Genomic DNA, 10974 nt, shown 5'->3' with positions numbered 1-10974 from the left:
TGCACTTTCAGGCCACTTTCAATGCACTTTGCAGCTGGATTTTATTGCGCTGAATAGCAAAAAACAATTTCAAACAATTGTGAAAGTGGATTGAAAATGCATTATTCTGCATGTGCGGAAGGGGCCTCAATCCCAGGTGGATTCTACATAGCAGATTTATAACGAGTTGCAATTGTTATAAATGAATTGGTTTTCCATTTATAAAAAGGGAAAACAAGTTCATTTATAACTATTGCAACTCGTTATACATATGCTGTGCAGAATCCACTCCAAAGAGGGCATAAAAGTCTCAAAGATGCTTTGTTGGCAAGAGTACATCTTGTAAAAATAGGCAGGAATCTGCATTTTCGTTCAGCATTAGCTTTTCTGCGTTAGCCTCACATCATCAGTGTACAGCCCTGTCATTTCATGCATCAGGTGACAATTTTAATTAGCCCTTGTCCTTTTAAGAAGTTTCCCAAGAGGCAGTCTTTCTTCATTACCCAGTAATCCTCCTGTTCTGTTAGACAGTTCAAGGTGCCTAAGGAGTCAGAAGGCAGTAGTATTTTGTCACGTCAAAGTTGTATTGAGGTGTATAAAGTTTAACAGAGAATAGTATCCAGAGAAAAGACTCAAGGAACTTAAAGAAGCACAAAGTGGACTTTCTTGGAAGCAGTCAAAGAAAGAACAAAAGTCTACAGCTTCAAACTGTTCCAATCAAGCAAGTACTTCATTTTAGACAGACCCTGGGAGGAGTTAGGGTCTCCATTCTTCTAAGTATATTATTTGAACTGTTAAACCTTGCTTGTGATTCTCCCACTCTGTTCTGGCCGGGGCACAGGGCACCGGAAACAGTTTTGCTTGGGGAGCAGAATAGGGACCTTAGCAGGGTACAATGTCATAGACGTAGAGTCCATCTTCCAGAAGAGCCATTTTCTGTCACCAGACGATCAGTTGGAATACTTGGAGTTCTCCAGGCCCCACCCTCCAGTTGGCAGTCCTAAGCATAAGATATTGAGCTAGGTAAGTGGGGTCTAGATCAGGAGCTCCTGATTCGCACCAAATTGTATATTTTTAAAAACAGTGTCGGGGCTAGCCTGGGCACCACACACACCCCTCCACACACACACACAGTTGCACCCCTCCCCAGTGGTGGGATTCAACAGGTTCACACCTTGGTGCTTGTAAACAACCCGTTGTTAAACTATTTGAATCTCACCACCGGAACCAGTTGTTAAATTATTTGAATCCCACCACTGCCCCCCACCCCATTTCCCCAAAGGAAGCAGCCAGCACTTCTACTCCTTCATTCCATTCTGCAACACTTGCCTTACCTTAGGGGGAGCCAGGGGCCAGGCTGGACTTTGCTCTAGAGTTAATACACCTGGTTCAAAACCCCTGCTTTGGCCTCTGGGGACCAGCTGCACTTCCAGTGGAAGGACCGAAGGCCTAAGGGAGGGAAGGAGGAGGCATGGGGAGAGGCAGGGCTGGCTGGCCTTCTCTCCACGCTGGCAGCACTCAGCTTCCTTTGCCTCCTGAGTTCCACACCCCTGTAGCCTGTCGTAGAGGGGGCCCATCAGCTGGAAAGGCATGATCCATCTTTAGTCTGGAATGCCCATAGTCATAGGAGTCTCCCACGGTCAGGCAGAGAGTCCCAGGCAGAGAGGGTGAGAGAGCTGCATAGGCAGCCTCGCTGGAGATCGCAACAAAGCTGGTGGAGCTGGTAGACAACCCCTTTACCTTCCCTTCTGGGCCACAGCACTACAGCTCCAGCAGCGGAGGATAAGAAGGGTGCATGCCACTGCTGAGCTTGGGGAGTGGCCAGGCCAGGGATGGGGGGTGATGGCAGGCAGTTGAGCTGGGTAGCTGGGGCAAGGTGGGGACCGGCGGAATGCCCCCCCTTGTGACACTTTAAAATGGGACCTGGGGCATCTGCCCCCTCTGTCCCCCGCCTAAATACACCATTGTCCACACATCCCCAAATCACCTTTTGAGGCTCTCAACCTCTATTTGTGAACCCATGTAGGTGCTGCTAATTTGAGATAGTAGGGTTTGTGTGTGTGTGAGTGGGTGTAAAACCCAATGAATTTTCTGGTCAGTGTGGGGCTAATATTGATCTTACAAATGCAGTGAAAGCAAAGGATGATTTTGGTGTGGATCAGCTTTATAGCAGTGGCCTTTTGCGATCTGTTAAGACTGAAATAGTTTAACAAAAACAACCTTTACTGGTACTCCAATTCAACTCAAGGACATGGAAGAGTGATCTGGGATCGAATCTAAAACAGATCCATGGATCCAAATCAGAGCAGAATTGACTGCAATCTGATTGCAATTAGTATCAAACAAAATGACCGTTGCTAACAGACTGTAAGCCTCCTTGGAGGTTGTGGGAGTGATCTATAAGTGATTTTTTTTAAAGGACTGTTTTTTTCCTCTCTCCTTGTCATTTAGACTGCTGGGCTTGAAAACATCCAAATTCTCTACTAAGTTCAATATGAGTACTGAAATCAGGACTAAATGTCATCTGTGCAATTGTGTTTTTCTAAAATCCCATTTAACATGAGTTATGTGTGGGGAGGATTGTTACAACTGGCAGCAGGCAGGCAGGAGGGGTGCAATGCCACCATTGCCCACGGGCATAGCAGGGGGGGAAAGCGCGCGTGCATCCTCCGCCCCTCCCCCGGAACGCCCTCGCCACACATCCACAGGGGCGCACGCCCAGTGCGTCGCACGCCTCCCCGGCCCCCTTGAAGCTATGCCTCTGCCACTGCTTGCCTGATTCTCTCACAAATGCCTCCTGCACTAGACTTCTCCAGCTGGGAAGGGGAGGGGGATCAGTTAATAAAAGAGGGCAGGACTGAATATTTAAACAGTCAGATGCCAGTTCTCTTCTTGAAGTCACATTAACATTAGGAACAAGGAGGTTGGGTGCCTGTTTTTCTTAGTACAGGCATTCCTGGAATTGTAATACCAGCTGATGTAGTAAGGAAACAAATCAACAAAGCCAGAACGATAGCAAGAGATAACTTGCCACAAGATAGGCCCAATCAAAACAACAACAGAACACCACTAGTGGCCACATACAGCTCTCAGCTCAAATAGGTTCAATGCATCATTGATGGCCTACAACCTGTGCTGGAGGACACTTCTCTCTCACAGGCATTGGGAGGCAAAGGATTTCTTTCCCACTGACAGCCTCCTAACTTCTTGCCCCCAGAAATATCTTACCAAACATGGACACAGGCTTTTGGACCAGGGCCTGCAACAAACCAAGATGCTGGCATTGTCTGCTTATTCACTCTGCCAATACAATAACTTTGTTCTAACAACACCAGCCATACCCTCTCAGGGTCATTCACTTATTCATCGTCGAACATGATATATGCCATCAAATGGCAATAGTGCCCTTCCACTCTCTACGCTGTACAAACAGGTCAATCCCTACACAAAAGAATAAATAGACATGAATCCAACATTTTAAAATGCAACACTCAAAAAAGCAGAACCCTGGCCCCTTCTGCACATGCAGAATAACACACTTTCAATCCACTTTCAATGCACTTTGCAGCTGGATTTTACTGTGCGAAATAGCAAAACCCACTTGCAAACAATTCTGAAAGTGGATTGAAAGTGCATTATTCTGCATTTGCGGAAGGGCCACTGTAATCTTCCAGGTTATTCCATTGCTGACCTAATAAAGGCAGGCTTCAAAGAAATTTAAATGGAAAATTACAATTAAAGATTGCTGAACTTAAATCACAAATTCAGAACAATTGAAAAACCCCCCCTCCCAACATGGGAGCCTTATCTCACTTTTTTGCTGTCAAGTCACAGCTGATTTATGAAGACCCTGTAAGCTTTTGCAAGGCAACAGATGTTTGCTAGGTTTCCAAGGCAACAGATGTTCAGAAGTGGTGACGGTAATTTTTTTTGCTCCAAGGAAAGGACTCCCAACCCAAACAAAAACACACAAAGTCAGATCTCTATTGTAGAAAAAGTTTTATTTGATCCACAACAGTCCATACCTTAAAACTCAATAGAAATATCTGGGAAATGGCCCAAAACAACAGGCAGCCCGTATAGCTGCAGTAGTCAAGACATCATTAATATTAGCTTACAGACAATAACATATTGATTACATACAACCAGAGAACATCTCGTCTTTCCATCACATTCGGCCTCCCCCACTGAGGAGCAGCAGTGGCGTAGGAGGTTAAGAGCTCGTGTATCTAATCTGGAGGAACCTGGTTTGATTCCCAGCTCTGCCGCCTGAGCTGTGGAGGCTTCTCTGGGGAATTCAGATTAGCCTGTACACTCCCACACAAGCCAGCTGGGTGACCTTGGGCTAGTCACAGCTTCTCCGAGCTCTCTCAGCCCCACCCACCTCACTGGGTGTTTGTTGTGAGGGGGGAAGGGCAAGGAGATTGTAAGCCCCTTTGAGTCTCCTGCAGGAGAGAAAGGCGGGATATAAATCCAAACTCTTCTTCTTAAACTCTTCTGTACAGGAGCTGGTAATGGAGGGACCTCATTCAAAGGGGAGGAGCTATTTGAGATGCTCTTTGCTAGCGCTTGATAATCCTTCCAGGGTGTATTGCCTTGCCCAGCTCACTTAAGAATAACAAAAGACAACCTGGCACTTAAAAGAGATAAGCCTTCCTCTAGTCAGTGCCAGGAAGCAACTAGTTCAAACAGGACCAAGATATAGTAAAATTCCAGGTCAGAGCTGGGACACAGTTTACTACTTATGGCCAGCAATTATTTTATTCACTAAAAACTAAATCAAAATTAAAAGGAACTATGAGAAAATTTCCCCTTTATTGGTTTACCATTTCCTACCTCCAGGCCGCTGTGGTAGTCCCTGGAGGTCTCCCATCCAAATGCTTGACAGGGCTGAGACTGATCATTTCCACAGACCAGTTAAAATGTTCGAGGAGCGTTTTAAAAAAGAACCATTTTGGCTTTTTTCTCCCATAAAGCGCAGGAAAACAAAGGGTTTCAGGCACATCTGGTTCCCTTTTCCCACCTGCAACTTACTGCAAGAGCTCTCACTTTGGTTTTGTTGGGTTCACCATTTTGTGCCACTTGTGATTCTCCGTGCTGCCCGCCATTTGCAGTTTTCCCCAGGGACATTTCCTCTGCGGGCATTGCTGCTGGGTGATCTTTCACTGATTTACGGCGCATAAATCAACTCAGCTTTGCCTGCCAATTTTGGCAATGTGTCACTTCCCCTTTTTTTTTTATTTGCAGGAAGGCAGCTTTGAAGCTATGGCTATGGAGACTCAAAACCAACATATCGAGCCTCCATAGCGTTGAAGCTGCCTCACTGGAAAAAAAAAAGGAAAGTGACAATCCAAAATTGGCAGGCAAAGCTGAGTTGATTGATGTACTTAAATCAGTGAAAGGTCACCCAGAAGCAATGCCGGCAGGAGAAACGTCCCTGGGGAAAACTCTGCAAATGACAAGTGGCACAGAGAAGCACAAAATGGTGGGTGAGGCAAAATGAATGTGAGAGCTCTTACAAATAAAATATTTCCTGTTCTCCACACACTTAGGAAGCATTTTGAAAATATTTAACAGAAAAGTCACTAGTTTATCATTTTTAAAATAAAATGTTTTGAGGAAAAATAAAACGTTTTCAAAATGTTTTGAGCAAAAAGCTGTGCAGGCATAGTGCAGGAAATGCTTTCTTTTCAGACCTCAAAACACTTTATTGGTGTTGTGTGGAATGGACCACTGATGACTGACCCAAGGTCACCCAGCAAGCTTCCATGGTAGATGGGAATTGAAAAGTGAGTTTCCCAGATCCTAGTCTGATATCACACTGGCTCTCCCATCTCACTTACAGATGCTAATTTTCTGCTTTTTCTCTGATCATTGCACCTTTGCACTCTGACTAGGATAACAGGACTCAGAGATCCTCATTTCTAAGCATGTCTGAATGGAGGGAGCTTTCAAAAAGAAACTCTTGTTGGTCTGTAGGATCTGGTCTCAAATCTGTTCTACCACAGGCTAATGCAGGTGGTAGCCCTTTGTAGCCTCTAGTTCTGTCCCTCATAAAATCACTTGCATGGATCAGTCTTTGGGGCTTGTGGAGGAAAGCAACCAACTAGAAATGAAAATTGTGAGGTCCTACAGCGGTACAACTCCAGAGCTCAGGAAAAGAATTTGACAGGTCAAGTGGCATAAGCGTGCCTTTACATTATCCAAGGAGAGACGATTCTAGTCCTCAAAGTTTATATCACAAGTTATATTCTGAGGCTCATCACTGTAAAGCCTTAGTTCAGTAAAATGAAAAGGAGCAACATTTTTAATACTTATAAATTTTTATTTTAAAAAAGGAGCATGTAATTTTCCACGTATGAGGTATATATCTAAGGTATGTATTTCTTTAGCCATTTGAACTTTTGTTCATGACCATTTGTGTGTGTGGTTTGGCTGTCAAGTCGCTTCCTCATTATAGCAATGCTATGAATGAATGAAATCCAAAGCATCCTATCATTAACAGCCTTGTTCCGTCTTGAAGGCAGAGGCTGTGGATTCCTTGATGGAGTCAATCCATCTCTTGCTGGGTCTTCCTCTTCCTGCTGCCACAACTTTGCCTAGTATATTGTCTCTTCCAGTGAATCCTGTTTTCTTATAATGTGACCAAAGTACGATAACATAAAGCAGTACAAGTTACTCTGATCTATCATGTGCACCCTTAACTTAGAAGTAAGGCCCAGAGAGCACAACGGAACTCTTTGTCCCCTTCTGCACACGCAAAATAATGCGTTTTCAAACCACTTTCACAACTGTTTGCAAGTGGATTTTGCCATTCAGCACAGCTTCAAAGAGCACTGAAAGCAGTTTGAAAGTGCATTATTCTGCATGTGCGGAATTAGCCTTTTACTTTTAAAAGCTTATATTAACACTTCAAGTACATTGCCATAAAAAGGAAAGGAATCTTAAGGTAAGGACTAAGTACACATAAAGCCCTTTAAAGGAAGCAAGAAATGCACCTAATAGAACAGAAGGAGTCCAATCCCTGGATTCCTTTCCCAAATAGCTGGCTGATGGGATTCCAGCATGTTGTAAAGGGCTACATATGCTCAGTTCTTTGTTTCACAACCTGGGAAAATACACCAGCAGCATCTATTTTGATGTTCAGTTCTCCACCTCTCTAGGGAGGCTACTGCAGGGAATCTCCACTTCGTGTTGTGTGCAGGTCCTTTGAACTTCAATCACTTTTAAATTTCTATGTTTAAATTAGACTGTGAGGGATACTATTAAAAACACTTTGACACTTCTTGATATCAAGGGAATGAATCTTAACTAAGCAGTAACACACTGAAATCACTTTACTGACATATTTTACACTATATGCTAAGTGATGACCATTTTGGCCCACATATGCAAACAACCATCTGAAAGACTATCTTTTTGCCAGTCAATTGCCTATCTTGTTCTTCTATATGCCATTCGGTGTCACCATTTAATATTTTAACGTTCTTCTCTGTGATAATTAGCGACAGGGAGTTTGATGGTGCTGCATCTCAGACCCTTTCCTAAGATTTGGAGTTTGGATCTTTGGGGGAGGGTCTTTCCATATTTATGAGCAAGTGTAAATTGACTGTTTTCTTTGCACAAGCAACACACATATGAACAGTGCTGAATACCAGAACGTAGGAAAAAATCTCTTTTAAACTATCTTTCTCTGCAGAGTAGAATAATTTAGATGTTTATGGCTTCTATACCCTTTCAGCGTCTCGTCACCATTCAAGTGCCATATCTGCTTTGCTCCACACATATTTTCCTCCGCGCTTGAAAAACATCTTTTCATCAAATCCGCTGAACTGTATAGCATTTTCAACACCTACATCCAGAATTGATCGAGAAGGTTCCTTCCGGCCATTTGTACAGTTCAGAAAACGCATCTGGAAAGCCAAAAGAGAAGAATATTGACAGTGGCCACTTGCAGCAGAACATTCCAAACGGGCAGGAAGGGGGTTATGTTGTCTGATTTCAACCAAGCAAACTTCTGAGTAGATTAAAAAGTATATCCTGTCTACACTCACCAATGCTGTAAATATATCCAGATTAGAATATGTGTTTTACTCTACCTGGGTTAGCCATATAAAAGCATTTTGAAAAATACCATTGCTTGGAACCCAGCAGAAAAACTGTAGCTCCTAAAAAAAGAAGGGAAATCATCTTTCCAGAATTTAAAGGGCAATCCTAAAGAGAGTTACTCCTTATGAAATGAAAGGGTTGAAACTGAAAAAAGTCTCCTTAAGATTGCACTGTCATCCTTTAAACTGATGACTGATAAACTGATAAATCAAGCAACTTTACTGAAGCCAACAAGTCTATCAAAATTACAAAAAAACACAAAACAACCCCTGGTTTTCCATAATCGAAGAAAAAATGGCTTCTATTGGACTGTCAGTGGATTCACTTTGCCCTTTGTCCTATTCAGAAGCTTATAGAAAATTAAAAGGTCAACTATTGGATAGAGAGTTCTGTACCCTAATCACTGCAGCCAAAAAAACGTGCTCCCCCCTGTATTTTTCTCTCCCATTTGAACTACCTGTATTGCTTAATAAACCCTGCTCAGAGGAGAGCCATAATGCTCGGCAGGTTTAATGTTATGCCTCCTGCCTTGTTACATGGCAGATTTAACAAGCAAGAAAAGGTTAAAAGATTGTGCCCGTGTAATGATGGCTCAGTTGAATCTCTGGCCCACCAATTACTACACTGTTTCAGATTCAAGGAAATCAGATCCAAGTGTGTGACTCTTACTCCTTTACATTTATCCAATCTCCCCAATTTATTTAGATTACACTACTTGCTGGACAATCCTGATCCTTCTCTCTGTATGACAGAGGCAGACTTTCTCCAGGAAATTACAAAATGCCAGTAGTTTTCCTTCCACTTAACATTTATTTCCTGTATTGTATTGCACCGTATATACTTGTGTATAAGCCGACCCGTGTATAGGCCGAGGCACCTAATTTTACTGCCCAAACCTGGGAAAACTTATTGACTCTGGTATAAGCTGAGGGTGGGAAGCCGGGAGGCAGAGGGAGCTCCTTATTTGGGCAGTGACTCCCCCTGATGTCACTGCCAAAATAAGGAGCTCCCTCTGCCTGCTGGCTAGCTGGGCTTTGTCAAACCCAGCCGGCAGGAAGAGGGAGCTCCTTATTTGGGCAGTGACTCCCCCTGATGTCATTGCCCAAATAAGGAGCTCCCTCTGCCTCCCAGGGTTTGACAAAGCCCAGCCAGCCAGGGTGCCTCGGGGTTCCCCCTTCACCCTTGATGAGGGCAGTAACAAGTGGCTTCCGGGGGGCAGGGAGGTTGTCCCGGCCCCGCCCCCAGCCTCCTTGTGATTAATAGAAAATGGTGACTTGTGTATAAGCCAAGGGGGCTTTTCTCAGCCTTTAAACAGGGCTGAAAAACTCGGCTTATATGCGAGTATATACGGTATATGTTTTTTTAATCAGTTATTTACTATTGTTGTACTGTTGTCTATGCCAATAAAGGCTTGCTGCTGCTGCAAAAACACAAACGTGATAGTTGTTTCACCAGAATATTTTTCCACATGAAATTAAATGAACATTCTAAGCAATGTCCATTTTGTGATCATCATACAAATATAGGAAGGAGCAGACATTTTAATGTCATGTATGAAAACATCCAAAAAACAATTTCAGCGTTTCAATTCCACTTCTATGAGCTGTATTTCCCTAAATAAGGTAAAAATACATATTTGGCCATTTCTGTGACAAGGAAACTAATCTCAGTCACAAACTGTGATCATCAGCAAATAGGAACATGATTCAGGGATGATGTCTCGGTGCATTCTTTCAAATATGGGTTTCATATTCACTGCTCTCTCTCCCAAAGGAATACCTGTGGTTTATCAGAATGAATTTCCATAAATGCATGGATTGATTATAATGGATATGATTGAACTCGTATGGACTACAATGGATAAGGATTGAAGTTCATGTACCATGCAATGGGGTGGGAGAAAATGTTGACAGAAAATGTTGACATGGGGTAGAAAATGTTGACAGAGAGAAATTTTTCTCTCTTTCTCACAATACTAGAACCAGGGGGCATTCATTGAAAATGCTGGGGGGAAGAATTAGGACTAATAAAAGGAAACACTTCTTCACGCAACGTGTGGTTGGTGTTTGGAATATGCTGCCACAGGAGGTGGTGATGGCCACTAACCTGGATAGCTTTAAAAGGGGCTTGGACAGATTTATGGAGGAGAAGTCGATTTATGGCTACCAATCTTGATCCTCTTTGATCTGAGATTGCAAATGCCTTAACAGTCCAGGTGCTCGGGAGCAACAGCCGCAGAAGGCCATTGCTTTCACATCCTACATGTGAACTCCCAATGGTACCTGGTGGGCCACTGCGAGTAGCAGAGAGCTGGACTAGATGGACTCTGGTCTGATCCAGCTGGCTTGTTCTTATGTTCTTATGTTCTTACGTATATTCCATATGAGCTTTCTATCAATTAAGATCTCCAATTAAAAGTTCTTCTCGGAGTGCTTTTATGTTCTAAAGTTAAATGGGTGGCTATAAGTAATGGCTTCTTCCCTGCAACAGCGTCCTGACAGTAAAAATCCTTCCCTCCCTCAGATTTTCAACAGCTAAGCTTGTATCACAAACAAGGGCTTGGATTGGATGATAAATCTCAGCTGATAGGACTTCTTCACTCACAGTCTTTCACTTCAGCCCTTAATGCCCACATAATGCTGCTCCTAGGAACATGGGACCCACGCCCCTTCCCCGGATCAGCATAGGGCAGTGATGGCGAACCTATGGCACGGGTGCCAAAGGTGGCACTCGGAGCCCTCTTTGTGGGCACGCACACAGAGTTCATCATGTGGGAGTGGAAAATCACCCCCCACACACACACACCCATCTAGGCTGGCCTGGGCCACTGAGCACGTGCACTGTGGTGAGCAGGGAGGACTCGGCTGGAGGGCCTGGTGCCTGTGC

General features: G+C 43.8%; 1 protein-coding gene across 1 annotated transcript in view; it reads right to left on the bottom strand.

Annotated features, from left to right (window-relative positions):
• Nucleotides 1-4393: 4393 nt before the first annotated feature.
• RSAD2 (radical S-adenosyl methionine domain containing 2) overlaps nt 4394-10974 on the bottom strand; it is a 20790-nt gene continuing 14209 nt past the window's right edge. The window contains exon 7 of the mRNA XM_048505951.1: nt 4394-7892. Coding sequence (XP_048361908.1) covers nt 7728-7892 — 165 coding nt within the window. The 3' untranslated portion in view covers nt 4394-7727. The remainder of the gene's footprint in view (nt 7893-10974) is intronic.

Source organism: Sphaerodactylus townsendi, linkage group LG01 (genome assembly GCF_021028975.2).
Source record: "Sphaerodactylus townsendi isolate TG3544 linkage group LG01, MPM_Stown_v2.3, whole genome shotgun sequence".
Classification (NCBI taxonomy): Eukaryota; Metazoa; Chordata; class Lepidosauria; order Squamata; family Sphaerodactylidae; genus Sphaerodactylus; species Sphaerodactylus townsendi.
Note: the sequence above shows the minus strand (reverse complement) of the source record. Positions and strands in the feature narration are given on the sequence as shown.